Source organism: Mya arenaria, chromosome 14 (assembly GCF_026914265.1).
Source record: "Mya arenaria isolate MELC-2E11 chromosome 14, ASM2691426v1".
In the NCBI taxonomy this organism is placed as follows: Eukaryota; Metazoa; Mollusca; class Bivalvia; order Myida; family Myidae; genus Mya; species Mya arenaria.
In genome coordinates this window covers 32,336,362-32,362,803 of record NC_069135.1, presented here as the reverse complement: position 1 = coordinate 32,362,803, position 26,442 = coordinate 32,336,362, and the positions used below count along the sequence as shown (strand labels likewise).

General features: G+C 35.3%; 2 protein-coding genes across 2 annotated transcripts; one reads left to right on the top strand and one right to left on the bottom strand.

Moving 5' to 3' along the window:
• The first annotated feature begins 3,445 nt into the window (after nucleotides 1–3,445).
• LOC128217728 (microfibril-associated glycoprotein 4-like) lies at nucleotides 3,446–11,073 on the top strand. The gene is made up of 5 exons (XM_052925076.1): nucleotides 3,446–3,607; nucleotides 4,557–4,639; nucleotides 5,331–5,499; nucleotides 6,496–6,723; nucleotides 9,469–11,073. The coding sequence occupies exons 1-5, from the start codon at nucleotides 3,448–3,450 to the stop codon at nucleotides 9,630–9,632; spliced, it is 804 nt and encodes a 267-aa protein (XP_052781036.1). The 5' UTR covers nucleotides 3,446–3,447; the 3' UTR covers nucleotides 9,633–11,073.
• A 7,206-nt stretch (nucleotides 11,074–18,279) lies between these two features.
• On the bottom strand, nucleotides 18,280–22,501 carry LOC128215775 (ryncolin-4-like). Its single transcript, XM_052922342.1, has 5 exons — nucleotides 22,231–22,501; nucleotides 21,525–21,607; nucleotides 20,269–20,437; nucleotides 19,698–19,925; nucleotides 18,280–18,754 (listed from the first exon to the last, which is right to left on the bottom strand). The coding sequence occupies exons 1-5, from the start codon at nucleotides 22,394–22,396 to the stop codon at nucleotides 18,591–18,593; spliced, it is 810 nt and encodes a 269-aa protein (XP_052778302.1). The 5' UTR covers nucleotides 22,397–22,501; the 3' UTR covers nucleotides 18,280–18,590.
• Between the last annotated feature and the right edge of the window lie 3,941 nt (nucleotides 22,502–26,442).

Here is a 26,442-nt window from a genome sequence, read left to right as displayed (position 1 = left end):
ATTATGAAAATTTACAAAGGGAAATGATTAAAACGATAGATTGCTTTTTTGAGTATTTTTTTAGTATGTGGTCGTAGCTGAAAATAATCAATGGTGGACATAAGAATTGTACATTTGGACTGGATACGAACCAACAGCTAGTGACCTGTTTGGATGGCGAACCCAGGAAGGAATAACTGTAACAATTGCTTATTCCTTCCTTTTCAAACCATGTACCAACAATTTGTTATATTAAAAGCATATTTTCAAACATTTCAGTCCTTTGCACAAACAGTCTTCGACATAAAATGTAAGTTGTATTTATAACAATTTCTTTCCGTTATTGTGTTTAAACTTTTATTTGTCATTTATTTATTGTAAACTCCTGCAAAAATGAAAATACCAGTAGGAGCGTATCAATTGTTGCGTTTATATGACATAAAATACCCAGAGGGACAAATGTAATCTAATTCAGCACTTTGGGCATATTTGCCCTCAAGTCAAATTTACCCCCATGGGTATTAACATTTGTATGCACATACTCACCCCGCAAAATATTCTCCTCATATAAATGCAACACCAGAACACATGACAGTTACCAGTAACAACACCTACACCTGTAGTCATGTCGATTATTCTTTCTTTCAAGATGGCATTGAATGTCTGAAATAAAATCATGCAAAGATCTAGTTTAAACTTATCTATTTTACAACGATTGTAAAACAATTTATTACAACATTATATTAATCACTCTAGTTGGCACGATGTTGCGCAAGAGTGTGGTCTTATGTAGTGGGGGAAACGAGTACGTGGAGGAAACCTTTTTGTCCGGCTTGGTGACCACAAACTAAACTCACATGCGCCCAGGCCGGGAGTCGATCCCGAGTCGCTTAGGTGAGAAGCGAAATGAAAACATTTATATGTGTCAAACAAGAAATTCATACATTAAAATATGTAGCAAGTTCCTCTTGCTTAAAAAAATGAGTGATTGTTTTTATAACTTAATGTATTTGAAATTTTAGCATTTCATTTTAATAGCATATGAGTTGCAAAGAACGTCCAAATAGATAAATAAACTTTTTTTCTTCTTTTTTATAGTATGCCTTAAAAGTATATAATATGACATTTAATTGTAGTTATTCAGAAAAGGGCGCCAAATTGCATGCGGATGTAACGTCATTTCGGAAATGACGCAGTTGAAATTGTGCCCCGACTCTGTGCGCGATGACGTATGCTTTGGAAGTGAGAGTGGGCTAAAATTTCAAAACAGTGAAAAATATTAAAATGTTATTTCACTGTTTGAAACAGTGATATAACAAACCGGAAATAGAAAATTGACAGCTAATATTTTGCTTGAGGGGCGTCCCACGGGTAGCGATGTAAATAAGACCCTTTTCAAAAGAATGGGGTAATTAAGAAAATATATTAAAATTCTATAAAACTAGGAAAACAAGCATAAAAACAACAGTAAATCTGTTTATTTCAGTGTAAGATCGTATTTTATTTCACTTGTGATCATAGGAAAAACTATATTTCCACTCGTGGCTTCGTCTGAAATAAACGAATATCCTCTATAATTCACTGATAAATCTCTATAAACAACTAGAAAGCATATTTTAAAACAAAAATTTACTCGCGACAGTTCCTCTTTGCATAGTCTTAAATAATAGACGTGTTATACTGGATTCTTCCAATCCCTGTGAAGGATTTGCCGTATCAAAAATCTTAAAAAAAAACCCTCAACGTACAATTATTTGGACTACTCTTTGCATAGAATAAACTTAACATGACAGTGATACTGCAAAACGCATTATGTACTTGACGTGAAATATATTGTTCGCTATTTTTTATCTTCACAAATTGAAATTTTAAAATCAACAGCATGTCCAAAGCAGCGGTTGATCTTAGTAAATATATTTTTTTTATTTCAGGTTGAAGAAGCCGTTGATCTAGAGTCATAACTTCACATTGCATCACGTAAAAACACAATAAAAAAACATTGTCATGATGTTTGTCGTGTATGTCTCTATGCATTAAAACATAATTGTTCAAATCTTACCAAAACGGAGATCACTTGCAAAGCTCTTGAACATTTGATAAATAAAAGTAACATTTGATCAAAACTGTATGTACTTGTGTGCAAAGATCTATATATTTATCAGCAAAAGTTTGTGATTTATAGACACGTTCATAAACATGCATATTGTTTGAATGTAAAGATTATATGTTCTTAAAATAAAAGTTTTACGTATATGTATGTTGCCATGGCAATAGAACCATAGTTACCCCACTATTCAAAACAGTTCGGTATGTGCTGTGGGCGGCCATAACAGCCGTGCTGTGGTCGGCCATAAAAAGTTGCCAAGAACTTACATGTTGTAATAATTCGAAGCCTTACATGCAGAAACGGTCTTTAAGTCGTGTTCTTATTTATGGACTGTCTGCTTTATTTTGTACGTTGAGTGTCATTCAGTGTTTAAGTGTTAAGGCATTGACCTGTGCCTCTGAAAAGCATGTTGACTTGCTTGTTCCTGTATTTTTCAGAGATATATTTTCGATTACATTTAATATATTACATATGAATAGTTTTGTAAGTCTTTTTGACAATCATCATCATCATCATCATCATCATCATCATCATCATCATCAACATCGTCATCGTCGTCGTCAGCGTAAGCGTCATCATCACCATCACCACCACCACCACCACCACCACCACCATCATCATCATCATCACCACCACCAGCACCACCACCATCATCATCATCATCATCATCATCATCACCACCACCAGCACCAACACCACCAGCACCACCACCTACATCATCATCATCATCATCATCATCATCATCATCATCATCACCACCACCACCACCCTTGGATCTATCAGATCTAGTCACTCCACCAGGTCCATAAATGGTCTAAGATCTTGATCCTGAATTATGGTAAGCGTATTTATCAAATCTTTTTGGATTACAATTTATTAATTATATTTAGAATTTACACGGAGGCCTTTGTATCAGAAGATTATTGACCTTTTGAACGATACTGATCACTAACAAGAAAATAGATCCTTTCCCACAAGTTTAATTTCCGCATTTAAATTAGATAAAGATTTATTCAATGTGTTTTCCTGTTGTTGTATTGATTAACTCGGTTCAGGGGCGGCTCAAGGATTTGATGTTCGAGGGTGCGCACTTTAAGGGATCACATTACTCCCTTCACTGTGTACTTAATTAAACAGGCCCTAAACGTGGCAAGGAAGGTTTGGGGGGGTTTACTAGGAAAAGGTAGCTTGTTTTTGTCTAAATATTTTAATTAACGCATGATTTCTCTACCATATTGACATAAAATGTTCATTTTGAAAAAGAAGAGGGCTCCGGCCCGAATAAGCCCCCGGATCCGCACATGGTTATTTTATCATGTACTTGTTTAATGTCCGGTTTCTCTAATCCAAACCAGTATCCTATGTATCTAACTTTAACATATCACATTGGTAGGAGCTCTGTCAGACTGAACATGCAATTGTGGCTATTACTTTTAGCTGTGGGAAGCCTGGGGCTTATAAGCTGCACAGGATTTGACAATGAAACTGCCCTAAACGCTGACGATTTTGCGAAGTATGAAGGTACGTCACTTACGTATATAATATATTTTTGATTTTGAATATTTTTTATAATATATACTATATATTATAAAAAATATTCAAAATCAAAATTGTCAACAAATATTGTCAAATGATAAATGAATACATGTAACAGACATGTATAATAGCAGTTTTGAAATAGTTGTATTCTTCCCTGTTAAACGGTGTTTACCGAACACCTGCGACAAATTTAATAAACGGTTTAAATATATATATCGTCTGACCCGGCGTAAAAATAAACGTTTTGACTGACCATACACAGTGTGTGTGTATACCACGTGATAAATTACGTCATATGCTACGTCGGAAGGCAAAAATTTGCTTAAAATGAAGACTTAAATCAGAGATAACTTTTCATTTACAAAACAATTTTATGAATGAAACAAATGGCAGTCTATGCCAATTTAAGAGTCCCGCATTTGTTTTATTTCCGAAATCTGATGAGATCATTAGTTTCATCAAACACTTCGACAAACCTGATTCCAAAATAATGTTTCTAGACAGTGCTCCGTCAGACGGCCGTATTGTGAAAAGGCTTGTCGAAGTGTTTTAAGAAACAAAACTCGCAAACAAATTCTGGTATAAGACCGAAGGTGGGGCTCCGTAAGCGGCGTAGACTGCGCTATGTTTCATTTAAAATGGTGAAGAAATGGTAAGTTATCTTTGTTTAAAGTATTTTTTCAAATCAAAATATTGCCTTCCGATGAGATATTTATGACGCAATTTATCACGTGGTATACACACACTGATACAATATTATAAATAATTCATGTCAATATCAAAAACATCCTGAGTTTGGGAAGGAGTGTTTTATCTTATTCAAATATTACCCCCCCCCCCCCCCCCACACACACACACACACACACACATCCCGTAGTTTTGCATCTTTTTATGGAACTTATGTAAACTGCTTTAGAACTATCCTTTTCAGACTGCGATGACATTCTAAAGAGAGGGCAGTACCAACAGCCAGGGCCGTATCTTGTCTACCTCAACTCGTCTGAACCAATCACTGTAAGCACGGAAAAGAAAATCTTAAGAAAATCTTTAGAAAAATAATAAAACTACAAACAGGGCGGTGCTTGGTGCTTTGTAAGTTAAAACACAACTAGTCTAAGAGGTGACTGTCAGGAATGAAGGTAAAGCGCTTAGAATAAGATAACTACTAGTATCACGTGACAGTTTGATTTCAAATTATTTGTAACGCGTCTTCTCTAGTGTTCTTATTTCGACATTACGTTGACAAGAATTTTCTTAGCAACTGACCAATCTGAAGAAAACCGTATAGTACTTTACTTATAGTGTATACGATATTACAATTAATAGTTAATTATGACCACAATGACCACAGGTCACTAAATCATAGTTTGTCACTAAAATGTTGATTAAAACCATTTTGGGTAATACAATGAAATAACGACAAATCTGACGATATTTAGTGCCTTTGATATACAAAAAAGAAACAAGGTATGTAGCGCAAACTTACCGGATTTCACGATAGAGTCCAGTTTTATTCAAATTTCTCAATTCATTTTTAAAATTATGTATGAGACGGCATTTGCCTGACAAGTGCTCAGATGATTCTGACCCAAACTCCGTTTTAGAGACAAACAACGATTCAGACGCCTATGCAATGCCGATTTGTGTAGTGCCTCGTACACACGTACATATAGTTATCGTCCTTGTTTTTTTTTCTTTCGTGTAGGTTTACTGCGACTTTGACGTGAATACTGGCAGGCTGGTAATCATGCAGCAAAAGTACGGCCGTGTATCGTTCAGGATGCCGTACGTGCATTACACCTCTAGTTTCGGCAGTCTTAGCGGGGGCGATTTCTGGGTTGGACTGCACAATATGTGGAGTTGCTCAATGAATGGTGTGTACAAAGCGGTCAGCGCTTCGTAGGGTTTGATTACATTTAGTTTTTTTGGTTTAACCAGTGTTTATTTCAGAAAATATTGAGCAAAGTAAAAAAGCATATGCTATTTTGGTTTTCTCGCTTTGAATGTTTTCCTGATATAAGTTATATATATTTATGTATTGCTCAACGTCAAGGTACTAAGTGACAGGCCGGGTCGAACTCGTATGGATGAAGGGAAAACGTAACACAAGCTTTGAATGAAAATAGGGCATTTATTAATGCCATAAAAGTGTTTTTACGAAATATCGTAAAATAAAACATAAGTGTCAATAGCATGTGTATAATAACATTTCCCGAAACACATATCTGGGTGGAATATATATATATATTACTAACATCATATGCAGCACGATGCAGTACGCCGCCATTAATAAATTCAATCGAATATCCTAGCCTTCCGGTTAGACCCATTTGGCTAACACAGTTTTCACTATTCAGTGTGTGTATACCACGTGATAAATTACGTCAAATATGCTACGTCGGAAGGCAACAATTTGCTTAAAATGAAGACTTAAAACAAAGATAACTTTTCTTTTACTGCACCATTTAAAAATGATACATGTACAAAGGGCTGTCTATGTCGCTAAAAGAGCCCCACCTTCGTTTTTACCGGAGTTTGATAAGGTGATTAGTTTCATCAAACGCTTCGACAAACATGTTTTTAAAAATCATGTTTTGACAGTGCTCCGTCAGACGACCGTTTTGTCGAAGGGTTTTTAGAAACTAAACTCTCAATCAAACTCTGTTAAAGACCGAATGCGGGGTTCCGAAAGCGGCGTAGACTGCGCTATGTTTCATTTAAAATAGTGAAGAAATAATGAAGTTATCTTTGATTAAAGTCTTCATTCGACACAATTTATCACGCGGTATACACATACTGGTATTGTATTGCATGGAATGAAAAGTGAAATATGTTCGAGAATTCATACATGTATGTATCTTGTGCTGTAGGCTACACCGTGTTGACACTGACGATGCAGGATTGGTCGAACCAGATCAAGCGTGTACGCTACAATCACTTTTCTGTTGGCAATGCTAACAGTATGTACCGGCTCTCTATCGGTGGATACGACTCAGCGAACTCTGACCTCCCAGATGACCTCTACCACAACAACGGCATGCCTTTTGCGACGTTTGACAAACCGGACACTCATAATTGTGCTCAAAATCAGGGCGGAGGTAAGTGGTTTCCTAAATTATTTTCATTTGTTTTGATGGATTTGGAACAAAACTTAATTTTCAGCCCACAGGGGCTGGTTGCGTTGTTTTGACACACCACGCCCCTGAGTAAAGATAATAAAAAAATAAAAATGGATTTTTTTTTTGATTTTTTTGCCAATTATCACAAGTCACAGTTACCACATCATATTCTTACTAAAAATTGATAAAAAAATGATAAAAAAAAAAAAAAAAACGGACAGGGGCGTGGTGTGTCAAAACAACGCAACCTGCCCCTGTGTTTCAGCCAATGAAATTACAGAGACGTAGTTATTAAGTAGAACACTTAAACATTTAATATGTTTAATTTCGCGGGTTTTAAAGGTCCATCTACTGTCACTCATCCGTCACCAACTCCTTACGCCAGATTTTGCGTTGACAATATGTTAGCAAATGAGGTTGAATTCTAAGTCAGTTAGATGCCATGAAGTAATATCTTTATGATTAACAAGGACTTGTTCGCTACGCTCTCTGTGCCGTTTCTTAATAATTAAAAATTTATTTCATGTGATTGTCATTGTACTTATATATAGAAGCCTTTTAAAATTTTATAAACACACATTTTCGCCCAATGAAACAATCTAAATACAATGTATACAGAAATCATGCATACATTTCTCCACATAATTAGACTGGTATGCGAATATCAAGTTTCAGAATATATAACAACTGCTGACTATGTTAACAGGGTGGATGTTGTTCCTAGTTTTGCTCATTATTTATAAACATAGCCCGGGTCTTGTTAACAAACAATATATTAGTGCAATATTTCATCATAGTAATATTGTCAAGTATATTCAAAGTTTTGCGATAGAGAATATAATACAGTTCATAGCAGCGAAACGGAGAAAACTGGGGCCGATGTCTCGAAACTTCTTATGTTTGCTATATCACGATCAAGCTAAGCTCACTTTTTTGTTCTTCTATTATTTGTGATGTATTTACTTTTTGGGAGTTTTTTTTTATTGTTTAATGAAGTTATCTGTCTGATAATCACGACAACTCAGTTTAATTCAAAATCAGGGTAAGTAAGAAAGTTTGCTAAACAAAATAAACTACTAATAGATGCAATATTACTCCAAAATAGGATTTACCGCAATTAAAACATTTGATTTTAATTTACCAAAAAGGATGAATAAATGTCAAAAACAATGGTTCTTCTGAACGATACCGAGTTAAACATGAAAGAAAGGTGCAGAAAACAAGGTATTTCTTCCATATGATACGATAGAAGATCACAGTAAATATTTTAGCATTCACCAAACATTTATTATTTTGCTGTCTGAGCTATTAAATACACGGTTACAATCTTTTTATCAGAAATTAATATTTTCCATAAATGCATTATTGAGTAGGTAGTTATTTAAAGGTTTATCACTCAAAATTGATGTTTGTAGTACATGCGTACGAGTGCCACTATAAGTATGTTCATCTTAAAGATGCACTCTCACAGATTTACCGTTTTGACAACATTTTTATTTTTTGTCTTTGAATGAGCAAATTTTTGCGTAACTATCTGCAAACCAGTGATAAAAGACTGCTGACAAACAATCAGATCGCAGATTTTCATATTTCCGTTCGAAAATTAATGTTTTATGGCTTAAAGCGTCACTAATGGTTTAAGAAAAATGCATATATTTAACATAAAACTGAACTTTAATACGAAAATCCGCGATCTGATTTTTGTCAGCAGCCTTATATCACTGGTTTGCATATATTTATTTATATATTGATTATTCCCAGACAAAAAAAACTTTGTCAAAACGGTAAATTTGTGAGAGTGCAGCTTTAAGAAGTTTAGAGAAATTAGCGCCTGACTATAACATACCTTTGTCTGTCGGAGTTAAAAGTTCTGTAAATAATTGTGTGGCTTTAGGTGAATGTGGTAGATTACCAATGTTCACTATTTATGTCTCGAAATGTGTAAAATATTGGTGCAAAGTATTACAAATGCCTGAAAATAGATTCCCTAGAAATTCATATATTATGATAAAAAATCTGGATAGTTTAGGTAGGCGTACTTGGGCAACTTATATAAAAGAAATGTTGTTTACATATGGCTTTGTGTATGCTTGGATTGCCCAGGATGTGGGACATATAAATATATTTATGTGTCATTTTAAAATAAGAATTGCTGATTGTTGTAGACAAACATGGCTTGGTGATGTAAATAATTCCTCACGTTGTGATACTTATAAATGCTTTAAGTCTTTATTGAATGTTGAAAGATACCTTAATATCAGTTTACCGTTTCCTGTACGAAAATCATTGGCAAGATTTAGAACATCTAGTCATAAACTTCATATTGAAATTGGTCGATTTTTTTGTATTGATAGAAATGATCGTTTTTGTACTTATTGTTTATTGGATAAAGACATACTTGTTATTGAAGATGAATATCATGTGTTTTTTAAGTGTTCAAGATTTAATGACATCCGGGAAAATTATTTGTTCTCTTGGTATCGTGGAAATACTGACATTTTTCATTTCTATAATATGATGGCATCGGAAAATGTTACCCATATTAAATCCATTGCTCTTTACATTCATAAACTCATGTTAGCTATATATAACACTTAACTTGTTAACCAAGAGACACAACTCTTATTTAGTTACATATATGCATTTTGTTATATTGATTTGCATTGTAACATGTATTATGGGCTGGAGGCCTTTCATTGAATAAACTTTCGTTCGTTCGTACAGGTTGGTGGTATAACTACTGCACGTTCGCTCTGCCCACTGGTCACTACTACCCTGGAGGGCCCTACACACCACCCAGAAAGTTTTACAATGGCATCTACTACAAGGACTGGCATGGTTTCGGTTACTCCCTGAAATACATCAAAATGGAACTGTCCCGTTACTAGATGGATACATTAAAGGGACTAGACACCGGATGATACACCTGCCAAAAAAAATATGACAAAAAACTTACATAAAATGGACATGGTTGTGTACAATGCACTGATTCTTACTTACTGTTTTATCACATCGCTTACGAAACATGCATCTTTCACAGTTTTTGCGCATTTTTCCAAATCGAAATTTACTGGGTTTAAATAGCGTCGGTATATTAATCTGTACTCATAAACAGATATGATTTGAACTGGGAAACTAGAATGCGCTATTTGTAAACGGCGAAACAGCAACATAATTGTTGCGCTTATATTTTTAATCAAGTAAAATCGGCCTCATAATAGTTCGCAATGACAATTCTAGGCTAGTTTTGAGGACATACTGTATTTGCCGATTGTTGAACCATCTGGTGTCCAGTCCCTTTAATATTTGCTGTTATTAACTCCCTCCCATCCCATCTCCATTGCGTACGAATTTGCCTAAAAATGAAATCCTCATCATTAGCAGAAAAAGACTCCTTTAAAAAATGTAAAATGATTTTTAAGAAAAAGGTATTCACAGTGTGCAGCTTAAACGTCCTGTAAACAAACAGTGTGTCTATACCACGTGATAAATGACGTCATATATGCTACGTCGGAAGGCAATATTTTGCTTAAAATAAAGACTTAAATCAAAGATAACGTTTTGCTCACTACACCATTTAAAATGAAACAAAGGCCAGTCTATGCCGCTTAAAGAGCCCCACCTTTGTTTTATAACCGGAGTTTGATAAGATGATTAGTTTCATCAAACACTTTGACAAACCTGTCTCCAAAACAATAGTTTGACAGTGCTCCGTCAGACGGCCGTATCGTGAAAAGGTTTGTCGAAGTGTTTTAAGAAACTAAACTCTCAGTCAAAATTTGGTAAAAGACCGAAGGCGGGGCTCCGTAAGCGGCATAGACTGCGCTATTTTTCATTTAAAATGGTAAATAAAATGAAAAGTTATCATTGTTTTAAGTCTTCAATCGAAGCAAACTATAGCCTTCCGACGTAGCATTTATGACGCAATTTATCACGTGGTATACGCACACTGACAAATGATAATTTATAAATGGCGCATTTCAATCGGGAGAAAAGGATGGGTGTTCTGGCGAACCTTTCTGAAACTATATTTATATATCACGTTGTTTCCTCGTATTTAAAAAGACTTTTTTCTTGCAGTCTTGATAGAGTCATACATTTCCTTTTGATGTAACATACAAAGTTCAGGGACACTTCAGTGTGTGTATTCCAGCATTCAGCCACAGACTTCAGCATAAATTTGACGTATTCGTAACGATTACGTATTATAAATTGTTATTTAAGATGTTAATATCTACCGAAAGTTTATGCAATAAGATTGTCAAAAATATGTTTATATTCCCAACTATGTATCGTCAGTATTTTCTTAATAAACAAGCTTACCACTGATATTCGTATAACATTCTTATTGTACACTAGATTACAATGTAATCCTATTTATATTGAAAACTAGCTCACCACTTTTAGTCCTATGAAATGCATAATTTTGAGTAAGCTAAAAACTCAAATCGTATAAATTTCATTATTGTAGACTAGTAACCACTATTTGTCGTTTACAATTAAGTTACTAATTGTAAACTAGCCAACCACTTTTAGTCCTATGCGATAAGTATAGGATAGGTCACGAGTAGCCGTTTGATATGGAATTTATGAGCGAGCTAAGTGATCTATCCGACTTAGACAACAGAAAGTGTATTGCTTGTTTCTCAGTCCGATACCATACATTTGTATGGGAAAAATGACGGGAAAGCACAGGAAACAAACATTTCTGTAGTATTAAGAACGTCCTTGTAACATAAGTTGCACGAAATTTACCAATTGAAATATCCGACAGAAAAACAGTTGTGTGTGAGATTTATCAAACACTTTTGCAGGCCTATGATTGGCCGGCTCCGGAGGTAGCTGTTGTCTAACCCATTTTAGTCGAATAATAATTGAAAACTAGCTAGCCACTTTTAGTGGTATATAATTTGTTTCTGTGAACTAGCCAAACACTTTTAGTCGTATAAATTTACTAATTTTAAACATAGCCACAGTCAGCGCAGACGTTGCATGTCTATAAGTAGTATATGCTTTGTTTCAAGTATTCAAATCTTATTATATTTCTTTATAACACTGCTAATGCACCCACTGTTGCATTATAAAGCACTCTGTGTAGTCCTCTAAACAGTTTACGCACAACACTCGTAAGCGCTGGTTTGCACCATAATGTCCCCGCATACCAACCCACCCCAATTTTTCATCCCTGATTACACCGCTAATGCACCCACAGTTGCATTCCAAAGCATTGTGGGTAGTTCCCTAAACAGTTTACGCACACCATTGACAAAGAGCACTGATTTTCACCCTTACCCGCCGACCCGAACCCGCTCCCCCCGCCCCTCTCATTCTGATTACACTGCTAATGCAACCTCAGCTGCAATCGAAAGCACTGTATGTAGTACACTGAACAGTTACGCAGAGCATTAACAATGAACACTGATTTGCAACCTAACCTTCCCCTCTCGCTTACGCCAAGCCCATTTTTTTATTCCTGATTACGCTGCTAAAGCACTGATTTGAACCCTTGCCTTCAGCCCCAGCTTACCCAATCCCCCTTTTTTGATTTCTGATTACACTGCTAGTTGCATTCAAAAGCACTGTTGGTTGTCCTTCGAACAGTTTATACACCATTCGGAGCTCCTCGGCCATTATTTTCAAAAACAACCTCGGATGTATGCCGGTACATCAGTTGAAGTAGTCCGTAAAATTTTGAATAATATCATTAATTAAGTGTAGTGTTTAAGAGTTGTATTCATTGCTCTCAGTTTAAATTGATTGCCAGTGAAGTGTTTTATTGCAAACATGATTAAGATTGCCAAGAGTTAAGTCATAAAGTTTAACAACTAATTCAGATTACTACGCGATCTATTTGCATCGGACTTAAACGTACCACTTTTTGAGTATGTAAACCGTCCAAATACATCCGAGGTTGTTTTTGAAAATAATGGCCGAGGAGCTCCGAATGTTTATACACAACATTGACATTGAGCACAGACTTGCACTCTAACCTGCCGTCCCCGCTTACCCCAACCTCCATATTTATCTATTTCTAATTTAACTTCTTATGCACCCACATTAGAGTTTACTTAATATTTTATATGATTAAAAATGCATGCTGACTCTGTATTGTTTCCACTACAAATCAACTTTATAGGACAAAACTTATTATAAACTAAAATATAATCATGCAGTGCTTAAAATAGAAAACATACACTTGTAAACAATTCACATAAGTACACAAAGACACGTACATTTCATATTGCCCCCCGCAGCGAACTACTTTCAGTGGATGTTTTGTCTGTTCATTAGCAGTATTCAATATGTAGGGTACTCACATTAAATTAGATAATATATTATAATTTGAATTCAGTTTATTCTGTACTTTTCCGTTGAAAATAAATTACATAAAATATAAATTATCTTAAACTAAAATGTAGACATGACAACGAGCATATACTACCGATTTGTTTTCACTTACCGTTCCAAGACGGTCAATCCAGTATTATTGATCAACACTTTCGACAAAAAATCAGATCGTAGATTTCCATATTTCCATTCGAAAATTAATGTTTTATAGGTTAAACCGTTACTAACGGTTTAAGAAAAATGCATAAAACATCAAATTTTGAACTTTAATATAAAAATCTACGCTCTATTTTTTGTCAGCAGTCTTACTGGTTTTCATGGATTGCCGCAAAAATTGGCTCGTTCCAAGACAAAAGAGTTGTCAAAACGTTTAATCTGTGAGAGTGCAGCTTTAAGCATTATTCAATTATTGATAAGAAACTTCTTATTTTCAGCTTACGGTCACAATGACCTTGACCTGAAATCCACCGACCTCGAAAGCAATATGTTTCTTCTGCAAGTCATGACCAACCTGTCTACAAGTGTGACGTCCTTAAGTGGGCCAAAGCGTCCGCCACATATTTGTTTGACACCGATTTTCAGGTTAAGGTCACCAACATCTTGACCTTTGATCCATTTACCTAAAAAATAATATGGTTTATTTGCTGGTCATTACCAATCATGATACCAGGTTTGAATTTGTTTGCTAAAGCGTTCGTCTTATATTGAATGTAAGCTAATTTTCAACTGAAGGTAGCCACGACCTTGACTTTTGACCAACTGACCTCAAAATCAGGAAAGTTCATATCATGGTCATGATATATCCCTGATCAGAAATCGATTTTCAGCTGAAGGTCATCTTAAGGTCAACACGACATTCACCTCTGACCAACTGACATCCAAATGGAAAGGCTTTATCTGCTGGTCATGACCAACCTGCCTACAAAGTTTAAGAATCCTGGGTCCTAGCGTTCTACATATATTGGTAAGAAACCATGGGAACGGACGGACGGACGATCAGTTAACTATATGCCACACTTTGGGGTATACAAATCCTAGTGCTGTAACACTTACAACTGTAAACTTAAAGTTTAATGTTTTATTTATGAGATAAGTGTAATCACTTATACTTATCTTTAAATTTGACTATGAAAAAATTAAGAATTCGACTAAAGTAAGGGAATTACTTAAAATTATTTATGAATACCGGCCCGCCCCGGAGCGTATGTGAGAAAAGAATTTAAAAGTATTGATAACATGTTTACTTGTATTTATTATCAAAAATGAGCATTTATGATATCTAAAACCAAATTCACATGATTGTATACTCAACAATTATCAAGAACACATTGAATGGTCTGAATAAATAAACTGTACAGTATTGAGATGAATGTTAGAAGTACAACATGGCCCGTATTACAGAAGCATCTTAAATAAGTTTTAAATATTTTCAATTCATTATAAATACATTTCCAAAATTATTTTAAAACTTCAAGATGTTTTAACTGCTATAGCATTGAAATAATTGTAATATTTATTTATTTATCTTGATTAAGCTGTTTATAGTTTATATTTTGATTTGTTTTGCTGTTAATAAGTTTACCATACCATGTTTTCAATATTTTTGGTATAATGATTTTCCATATATTTTGTTATCTTTCAAATCAGGTCCATGTGAGCAAGGAGTATAAATAAAACTGGCCACTTCAACGTTTGAACGTAGCAACAAGGAAATACAATATTAAGACACTTACAAATGCGTATGAAACAATGCAGGATGAATGAGTTCAATTATATTTATAAATCATAACTCTATGTACATCATAACTTGACGTGCAAAGATCGCTTTTGTGGAGGGTTAGTTTCTGACACTGAACGCGTTGTGTTTATATGACAATGCTGAATCGTATTATATTATGTAGAATATTGATTAATTAATTTATTCACATACGACAAGCATTTGTTTTACCTGGGAGATCGATAATATAAGAATAATACCTTTTTTTAATATATGAACAACCTGAATGATTTATTTCCAGACTAGGTGAATACATTGCGTCAGAGAAAAGCAACTATTTGATAAATTAACATAACTTTGGTAAACCATTAACAAAGCGTCATTTAATATTCTAGATCGAAGGGGGCTGTACAAGGGAATAACTTACTATAAGGGTGGAAATTTGAGGGGTAGAGATGGGGTAAGGGTAGGGGGATCGAGGTAGGGGAGGGAGGGAGCTTAGCGGGAGTGAGGGCAAAGGGAGTGAGGGTAGAGGGATCGAAGTGAGGTGGGGGAGGGTAGCGGGAGTGAGGGCAGAGGGAGTAAGGGTAGAGGGATCGAGGTGGGGGAGGGAGGGAGGGTAGCGGGAGTGAGGGCAAAGGGAGTGAGGGTAGGGAGATAGGGGTAGGGGGAGGGAGGGTAGCGGGAGTGAGGGCAAAGGGAGTGAGAGTTGGGATATAGAAGTAGGGGATTGAGGAACAGGAGATAGTGGGGGTTGAGGGGGAGAGGGACAGGGACAGGAGATAAATGGGGTAGAATCAATTCAACGCATTTACCTTTATTGGTAAGGCCAAGTCAGTACAATTATGAACAAGTAATATTAAATATTTAAAAGCTCGGCTATGCTTTTACAAGCGAACGTGGGGGGGGGGGGTGAGAGGGTACACAGGAAGAGGGGTAGGGAGAGTAGAGGCAACTTAAAATATTTGCCTAATTATATTTGGCCAAGTCACTACAATAACGAGATATAAAAATTAATTTTAGCTCGTCTCTTTTAGGCTCGTCTCTGTAGTTTCCATTGATATTGACAACACACAATGGTGCACGAAGTTACAACTATCTATTGTTGTTTCGTTGCTAAAATTGTTGAGTGCTACTTGATAAACAAAGCTTCAAATCTGTACGAGTGTCGGACAATATAGGCTGGGACCCCATGTTTAATTGGACACCTGAATAACGGGATGCTAGGGGACCAGTCTATAGCTTGTAGTCAAAATCCTTCAGCGATCTTATTTTATGGCACAGACAATTCAAAAGCCCTTCAAAAAGGCAGACATGACAACATGATCATGATTCTTCAGTACCAATCAAGTTCGTGTAGGGATTTACCATATCGACAATCGTTGAAAAACATGGCCAAATGATTTGAACGTATGTTTTAGAGTTTGAATTAATGCTTTCCTGTAATTGTTTTTTGTTTCATTTAAAATTCTGTTCGTGTTCTCAGTGCCACTAATCCAAACACATTCCATTTCCTTTTCGCTAAGTTTTTGTTTAATGTTTAATGTTGCATGAAGCGTGATGTGTGTATCCGGTCGTTGAGTACTTGACTACTTTATCAGTTAATGCTTTTTTTTTTTTCATTTTCGGTGTTATTCATTGTTTTCAAGTAGATGCTCGTTCTGATAAGGCTTGCACTTTTAAGTTTGTAATTGTTGATAAATGTTTGGAAGAGTGTGAGTATGGCCATACAAACTAGTTTAAACACCAGGAAGACTCTAATCCAGTATACTCGTGTTTTACTGACCGATCCAAGGCGGTACTCCCATCAGTTATCGGTTGAACTGTTTGTGTGTGTGATGTTTATACGTTAGTGTCGTCTTTGTTGTTGTTGAGTTTATGAAGGCCTGCCCGCGCCCTATAATGGCTGCATTATGGCTTGACCCCGTCACATCCCTTAGTGTGACTTAAACAGAATTTTGAAAGCCAAAGGGGGAGTTTTACTCCCATCGGTTGACGTAAGTGTCTCTAGTCTGTTGCCATTTTTACCCTTGCCTTAAGTACCTCAGAACAGGGTTTATTTTTTGATTTTTCGACTTTATATACAGCTTCCTATAGTTTTCAAGCTATATTCTATCTATCGTATAAATTTTCTTATCCAAAATGCTTTAAGTCAGGCCTGGTCATGTTAATGGAGATTTCGACATCGGTTAAGCTGGTTAAATTGTTCGCCATAGATGGGATTCGTATCAAGTTCTTCAACGACGACAGAACAATGAAAATGGACATAAACAGTTTGAGAAGAAAACTAACTGATGCAACACGTCAATACATGTCGTTGAACAACAGTAACAGTGTTGCGACAAATATGTACTCTATATTTTCAAACTTAAATGTCCCCTTTGTCAAATCCATAATGGCAGTCAAATCTGGCAATCGGAGCTCCTCGGACATTTTCCATTGACAATAAACTCGGATGTATATTGGCCTGTCTACAGTGTCAATTCTTTAAAAGTAACTACACTGCAAGTATACCATTTTAATTAAGCGGTTAAACATCAGGATATTCCCCTCAGGAATATTTATTATTTATGCAATTATAAACTTCTCTGGGAATCAATTTGAACTTAGTAATTCAAAGTACACGCTAAAACATAACAATCAGTTGTTGTTATTATTATTATTATTATTATTATTATTATTATTATTATTATTATTATTATTATTATGATTATTATTATGATTATCATTATTATTATTATTATTATTATTATTATTATTATTATTATTATTATTATTATTATTATTATGATTATCATTATTATTATTATTATTATTATTATTATTATTATTATTATTATTATTATTATTATTATTATTATCATTATTATTATTATTATTATTATTATTATTATTATTATTATTATTATTATTATTATTATTATTATTAATTTTTCGAACTTCTTCTACTTTTGTACTGGCATATTTCCGAGGTTGTTTTCGATGGAATATGGCTGAGAAGTTCCGATTGTCAAATCTGGTAATGGTATGTTCCGTTGTCGACTAACACTTTTGCTAAAATAATCTCTCATGAAAAACATCAGTGGCTGGTATAAACGGCCAATCCTGTTATTACCCTGCATATTTCAGTTAGATAGATAGATTTATTTCAACATAAAATGTACAATTTACATGGCAATTTTAAAATTAAGACATACAGGTGTTAAACAAACTGTATGAGTTAATACAGCCATGTCTATCAACATTACATGTTAAGGATATCTGTTTAATGACAAACGAACAGAACTGAATGGCAGAATAGACATTTTATAATAGACTTTAAAAGTTTGCGTCGTCTAAATACATAAAGTTATACATATTTCATGTCACGTGTCAAAACATTTAGTAAACTAAAGAAATAGTACAAATACAAATAATAATTAAGTACCATAGCAATAGGTAAAATATTTACAAAAACAACAACATTCATATGACATGATTCAAGTAATTTATGTATTTAATAATTTCATATGAGTTTTATGTAGTTGTAGATAACATCGATACACACACATATAAAATGGAGTTCATCTTCTATGTCTCTTTCATAACAAAATAAATGACTAAACATTAGCACCAGCATTCGGCAAACCACAGATTTAACAAGTTTGGATACAATTGGTTGCTGTCAAAAACAGTGAACAGGATAGTTTTTGATTATATATATTTTTTTATAATTCTTGACATGTTGGATTCTGTGACATTATCTCCATTCCCTTATAAGTGTCTGAAAGAATCTGTTTCATTAGTGCTTGGAAAGGTCCATCCTGATGTATTTCAGCGAGTAGCTGTACCCACGCCAGGCCTCATAGTATATTCCATCGTAAAACCCGCGCTGAGGCGTATACCAGCAGTTCTGGTAATAGCGGCCGGTGGGCAGCGTCTTGGTACAGCGGTTGTACCACCAACCTGCCAACAAATCATATGCCATAGGAGAATGGTTAATTGAAATTTCAAGGTCTTGTTCTGGCTTTTTAGGATACGGCCAACTTGCGGGAAAATTAGGTTGAAAATTCAGTCCACAATTTCTCGAAACTTCTTAGTCCCTTATGACAGGATTTACCTAAGCTTACTGATTTGTGTGTTCTATAATTTGCGTGCTGTCTACTCTGTTAATAGTTTTAAGACTTTAAATAGGAATTTAAATGGCTTATAGACATAAGTTTCTTGGGCCAATTAGCTCAGAAATATGGACCAGGAGTAATTTCGATTTCAGCATGATTTTAAAGAAATTTGCCATTGTGAATGGGTCCGAATAACTGACCCGTGTAATGCCTAGAAAAACGTCTGATAATAATAATAATAATAATAATAATAATAATAATAATAATAATAATAATAATAACAGCAACAGAATGCTAACATGTACTTTTATAACTTAGAATCTTTAATCATTTAAATGATTTAAAAATGCAACGCGTACATTTATGCTTGTGCAGTATAAGATAGTTCGAGGGAATATCGAAAGACAACTCTGTTTAGTTTAATTATCGTCGATTTTTACCGAATCATCACTAAAATATACCAATGAAGTAATGAATAAAATATACCATGGAAATAGGTCAAACATCCACGTGTATTTTAATATCATTGCCAATCTTTTGTACACGCATCTCTAAATATAACTTCTTTCAGTGATATATTTCAAAATGAAAATCATCAATCAGTTACTTAGACACTCTTATATATTTGTATGTAGTCCATGCAAATTTCTCCCGAATCTGATCATTTTATTTCCGCAATAAGGGTAAATTGGTTAGTGTGGTTACTATTATAACATTTTAACAATAGAAGCGTTTATATACTCGCACTACTCAATATAATCTACATAAAACGTAAAGAATGACCTTACCTCCTCTTTGATGAATGGCACAGTGATTAATGTCCGGCTTGTCATAGGTTGCAAACGGCATCCCGTTGTTGAACGAGAAGTCGTCGGGAAGGTTCGAGTTCAAGTGGTCAAAGGAGTGGATGTTGAGTTTGAAGTGGGTCGAAAAGGGCCCCAGTGAGAACCAGTTGTAGATCACCTTCTTGAGGATGTTATTACAGTCCTGCATCCACACCGTCAGCTTGTTGTATCCTTATTTGAACAAGAACATACATAAGGCAAGATGATAAGGAGGTCACCATACAGGCAGTATCAAATAAATCTTACTGAAATTGTTCTTCGCCTGCAGTCTTAAAAGTAAACTTAGTTTAACTGGAAGGGGCGTAAGAGCATGTACAAAACACTTAACAAACAATATTCTATCAAGTTACTTAAATGTCTCAAAATCATTTGGGTACAACCCCGCGGATTTTAAATTATTCATGAAACACGATCAGGCATGCCTCAACTGTAACGTTAACCCTCGAACAGAATAAGCAAGACAATGAAAACATTGCGTTAAATGAACATAGCAACATTATATACTCTCTCGTACCGTGGTCAGTGAGAGCTTTGGTCTTTATAAGCCCGAACCAAAAGTCACCCAGATGGGCCGACCCGAACCCATACAGGTACCGCTGGTAATTCTGAACGAATGACACGTGTCCATACTTTTGTTGCATGATGACAAACCCGCCCGAACCTTCCTCGAATGTACAATATACCTGCAATGATCAATTAAAACTAGTAAGTGCAAACTACATGCATAAGGTCCACTATAGCGACTTGAATTACAAAGCACAAGGGTGAACTACCATACATACACACGACAATAAACACACACTCCATTACAATGGGGTCAAGTTTGAAGGCACAAGGGCCATGCGTAGAAAGACAATAAACACACGCCATAACAATGGGGTCATGTTTGATAGCACAAGGGCCAGGCGCAGAAAGACAATAAACACACACGCCATAACAATGGGGTCATGTTTGATAGCACAAGGGCAAGGCACAGAAAGACAAGAAACACACACGCCATTACAATGGGGTCATGTTTGATAGCACAAGGGCCAGGCGCAGAAAAACCAATAAACACACACGCCATTACAATGGGGTCATGTTTGATAGCACAAGGACAAGGCGCAGAAAGACAATAAACACACACGTCATTACAATGGGGTCATGTTTGATGACACAAGGGCAAGGCGCAGAAAGACAATAAACACACACGCCATTACAATGGGGTCATGTCTGATGGCACAAGGGCAAGGCGCAGAAAGACAATAAACACACACGCCATTACAATGGGGTCATGTTTGATGGCACAAGGGCCAGACGCAGAAAGACAATAAACACAAACGACATTATAATGGTGCAATGTGGCACAAGGGCTCAACGCCAAGCGGACAACATAAAAAAAACGTGAGAAGCTTTCGCTGATTTTGATGGTTGATTGAGAAACGGTGTAAATATATTTGAGACTGGCGCACAGTCAATGGTCGTCAATAATATACTATGGATGATCAGTTGCATTCATTTTATATTATACACTTTAAAAACGACTTGTAAATGGTTATGATACTTTTCAAAATTTCAGCACAAATATTCGGAGAGGCTGAAACTGAATTATGATTCTGACGTAGTTGCTGAACGTGTAGCGATATACGGTAAATACCATACACTAGCTAGTAATCATTTTATATGTAATTGTCATTTGTCAAGAAAACTAGTCTGGAGTTCCTTCCCCTTACACTATCGTTACTGTATGGAAAATCAGTAAGCAGGGAACCAGACTAAACGCAAACTTACAGTGATTGGTTCAGACGTGTTGAGGTAGATGAGATACGCTCCAGGCTTCTTGTACTGTCCTCTCTTCATGACGTCATCACAGTCTTTCAAAACAAATATCAGAATACTTTTGATTAGTCTGGAGTTCCTTCCCCTTACAATATCGTTATCGTACTGTATGGAATATCAGTAAGTAGGAAACCAGACTTACTTTTGATATCAATAATTACAATTGAAACCACACAGACAAGCCCACAATAAACGAATCAGATAGTGCTATGTGGATTATCAACGTTTACAGAATACATAATGTTTACAACAAAGACATTTTCAAGAATAACAGCGGTTACGATATATTTTTGACAAAATATAAGAATTAAAGTGACACTCTTATTGGAAATCAATACATACACATGTATAACAAACATAAATTGTGAGTGATCAATCTTTAATTACTTCTTAAATAATGTTTTTTGTAAACTATTAATTACTGATTACAAGATTGTAACCGTGCATTTAATAGCTGAATACGCAAAAAAAAAAAGATTGGTGAGTGCTAAAAGATTTACTGCTATTTCTGCTCCTTTCTTTCAAATCAAACTCGGTATCCTTCATAAAAAACATTTATTTCGACAATTATTCATCCGTGTTGGTATATTTAAACAATTGTATTAATTGTGGTTAATCTTATTTTGGAATAAGAGTGCATCCTTAAATGCCACAATACCTTCATATGTCCTAGTATCGTCAATGTTGAGAAGCGTGTCATTTCGAGCCTCTCCAAACACAGGTACATCTCCTTCAAACTCCACTGCCCCAGCTGGTATGTTAGTATCACCCAGTACCAGTGCAATCCCAACCACTGCCACGCAGAATACAGATGACAAGCCCATGTTGTGTAGCACACTTTTGGAACTCCCTTTCTATACCCCCGTTTCGTCTGAGGATGATTACTTTTGGAACGGTCCTGTACTCGCGTTCTGTAAGCATACTGGACTTATGGAGAGGCATCGGTTTATATAGTTTTTGCGAGCTGGCAAACCCGGACTTTGGAATTATTACTTAGAATGATATCATATTCATCATTGTACAATTGTTATTAACGATAGTATACTTATCAATACACACTCAAAACCTTTAAGTCCCCTCTTATCATGCGCTAGGAACAATCATCTGATTGATGGGAAGTTCCGTTTCCAGGAAAAAACAAACAAAAAATCATGTGCTTTATTGTATATATTTCAAAATTGATTTCATTTCCAATTATAACTATTTATAAAATATATTCATCATATGATCACGTTCCGAAAGTTCACTTTTGTGAAGGTTCCTGAATGTGTTGAGTTCATATGACCATTTTGATCGAATGGTGGACATAGATAGAATAAGCAAAGTTCAATCAGCACTTAAACACAGTCGTAAACTTATTTTTTAGTAACTCGCTCATGATTTGTAAAATGCATTTTTTTCTTTAATTACTAAATAAAGTGTGGCAAACACAGGTGCTCGTCACATAGCTTGGTCAATAAAATATGGCCCTTCAGTCCATTGATATACAATATGTTTAAAAAATAACCGAAATACGTTTGAACATTATAAACATATTTATATGGCACTGCATTCCCCGATTTCTCAAATAAGCCCTCATAATTGTGATATTATATGAAATAACGAGTCATAATTGCGTTTTATGATGATGTCCGTTCTTTTGCTCTAGCTCGGAAGTGTCATTGGCTCTTTTTTATATATAGCTCCTTCGACTGTTTCGCACTCGTGTGACTGGCCAATGAAAGTTTTCAGTCTTACTTTGCACTAGGTGCTTGATCATAATTGTGGTCCCATGACATAACATATTTTGTGGATTAACTCGTTTGAAAATCAAAGTCAATAAGCTGAGGCTATTGCTAATATAGGGGATATTATGATAGGACGCTTTTCTGGTGATCTGTATCACGTCGAGTTTGGTGTGTAAACACGTATCCGTCGAGACCGCAGGCGAATCCAGAATTATTTTTTTCTTTTCTTTTTGCATTATTATATAATCAACAGCTTAAAAAACCCAGAACTCACTGTCTACAAGAAATCCAGGAACATGCACGGAAAACTCTCTGCCTTTTAACGACCGCTAGATCGGCGAGACCACAAAAGTATCCTGTTTCTCGCGAGGTAAATTATGGAAGCGTCCAGGTGCCAAAGTGAAAAATATTTCCAGTATACTATCTCCTAATTAGGAGATACTAACTCATAATTATGACTTACTAAGTCCTTATTATGAGATACTATCTCAAAATTAGGAGATACTATCTCCTAATTACGACTTATTAACTCATAATTATGACTTACTAAGTTCTAATTACGAGATACTATCTCATAATTAGGAGATACTTTCTCCTAATTACGACTCATTAAGTCCTAATTAGGAGATACTAACTCATAATTATGACTTACTAAGTCCTAATTACGAGATACTATCTTATAATTAGGAGATACTAACTCATAATTATGACTTACTAACTGCTAATTAGGAGATACTAACTCATAATTAGGACTTACTAAGTGCTAATTACAAGATAATAACTCGCGATTATTACAGTTTTGGAAGAAAACGCATGTATACATACTTTGAAATAGGAAACCATTTTAGGCTGCTAGGCTGCTAGGCCGCAAGGCCGCTAACTTCATGCCGCTAGGCCGCTTAAGTGCTCGATCGACTTTTTAAAAAAAAGAAGTTTATAATTGCTTAAGAGTGATAATTTGGGCATAAAAACAGAATATACATATAAAAAAAATAGAAGGAGAGGCATGTTCACATGCTTGGAAAAGCTGACTGCTTGTTCGATTTTTTTTTAAATGTTGATAATCGCCTCAGAGTGATAGTGGGTGCTTAAAACTCAGTTAATATTTCTTTGTTTTTTAAGAAAATAGTATAGCATTTTGGGCCGCCAGGCCGCTAACTTCACGCCGCTAGGCCGCTAGGACGCGAGGACGCTACCTTCACGCCGCTGAGCCGGTGGGCCGCTAGGCCGCTAACTTCACGTACATACTTTCAACGTCATTTCAAACTAATAATAGGGTCATCATGGACTTCTTTCTTTCATTGATTGTGTTTCTATGCACTAGTCATTTGAACACTCCAAGGTTTTTTTTAACTGCCATTTTGTCTCAACTTGGCTGCCAACTTGTCCAATATTTTCTTAAAAATGACAGTAATATGCAAAGCCCTAATTTTAATCATCACCATTATGAACAACATCATCACAACCAACATCATCATCACCACAATCATAACCACTACCACCATTATGATCTCCACAATCATCCCCACAACCACCATCATCATCATCATCATCATCATCATCATCATCATCATCATCATCATCATCATCATCATCATCATCATCATTATCAACGTCATCACCATCGTTTTTGTCATAACCACTACCACCATTATGATCTCCACAATCATCCCCACAACCACCACCACCCTCATCATCATCATCATCATCATCATCATCATCATCATCATCATCATCATCATCATCATCATCATCATCATCATTATCAACGTCATCACCATCGTTTTTGTCATAATTATGAGTTAGTATCTCCTAATTTTGAGATAGTAAGTCATAATTATGAGATAGTATCTACTAATTATGAGATAGTATCTCGTAATTAGGACTTAGTTAGTCATAATTATGAGTTAGTATCTCCTACTTATGACTTAGTAAGTAGTAATTAGGAGATAGTATCTCCTAATTATGAGATAGTATCTCGTAATTTGGACTTAGTAAGTTATAATTATGAGTTAATAAGTCGTAATTAGGAGATAATATCTCCTAATTATGAGATATTATCTCGTAATTAGGACTTAGTAAGTCATAATTATGAGTTAGCATCTCCAAATTAGGAGATAGTATACTGGAAAATATTTTTCACTTTGGCACCTGGACGCTTCCATAGTAAATGGATATGTATGTATGTGATGTAAATCATTGTCAAACATCGACAAAACTTCCAAATGACGTAAAATCACACAGCTTCTCAAAATTGCACCAGATGAAGTGCACAATCCTGCACGTTCATGGTATATTTCATGTTAACATTCGAGTTGCCAAGATATACACAAGATGATTCAGTAAACTTTATGAACATTTTAAAATGGTTACATCCTGAACGATACATATTGAAATAAAAATATGTTTTAAATATATGCATTCATTGAAGAAAATGTGACTTTTGTATTTTTATAAACTTTCTGCATGTTATAAATATGTTTCAAGTAGTCCGTATGTAATATATGATATAATGATGTAATATATGACAGTATGATATATATAATTTTATTATCAATTAATAATGGACCAGTATTCTAGCTGATTTTTCCCCAGGGGGCAGGTCCCGAACCCACATAGGAATCGACATATGTACAAGTATTTCTTTTTCTTTTACACTTTAGAACTTTGAATTTATATGTCATGCATTTTTATTTCTTCATTTTTTTAAGACAAAAAGTGAAGGCCACGTCCTTCGTAGTATATAAGATATAAGAACAACGCCCCTAAATAGCTAATAGGGGAGATCACTGCGTATATTATTGCCAAAATAATCGTTTCAACCATCAGTATAGTTTGACCTTATTTGACCTTGACTTTCTTTAAAAACACTCACAATAGTTATTTCCCTTAGTTTTGATGCCTCGTGCGATGATACAATGTGGCCAGTTCCTGCTAGTCCCTCGATATTCAAAGCAACCGTGGATACGAAAGAGTAGGTTATATTCTGTTTCCACGCGATACACAACGGATCCACATTTTATATTTTCTAAGTAATTTTAAGAAGGGGTTAGCTTTGGTTCGCTAAAGGTCGAGTTATGTTGCATTGTTTCCCCACCCACCCATACAGTTGTAGTCCTTTAAAGATGTTTTTCATTAAAGCA

What these genes read in the sequence shown, in the direction of transcription:
- LOC128215775 (XM_052922342.1), bottom strand. Translation starts at nt 22,396, where the DNA reads ATGGGCTTGTCATCTGTATTCTGCGTGGCAGTGGTTGGGATTGCACTG. An exon ending in ACACGTCTGAACCAATCACT is followed by an intron (nt 20,438 to 21,524) that starts GTAAGTTTGCGT and finishes TGATCATTGCAG; the next exon opens with GTATATTGTACATTCGAGGA. An exon ending in TGCCATTCATCAAAGAGGAG is followed by an intron (nt 18,755 to 19,697) that starts GTAAGGTCATTC and finishes ATTTGTTGGCAG; the next exon opens with GTTGGTGGTACAACCGCTGT.
- LOC128217728 (XM_052925076.1), top strand. Translation starts at nt 3,448, where the DNA reads ATGTATCTAACTTTAACATATCACATTGGTAGGAGCTCTGTCAGACTG. An exon ending in CGATTTTGCGAAGTATGAAG is followed by an intron (nt 3,608 to 4,556) that starts GTACGTCACTTA and finishes TATCCTTTTCAG; the next exon opens with ACTGCGATGACATTCTAAAG. An exon ending in ACTCGTCTGAACCAATCACT is followed by an intron (nt 4,640 to 5,330) that starts GTAAGCACGGAA and finishes TCTTTCGTGTAG; the next exon opens with GTTTACTGCGACTTTGACGT.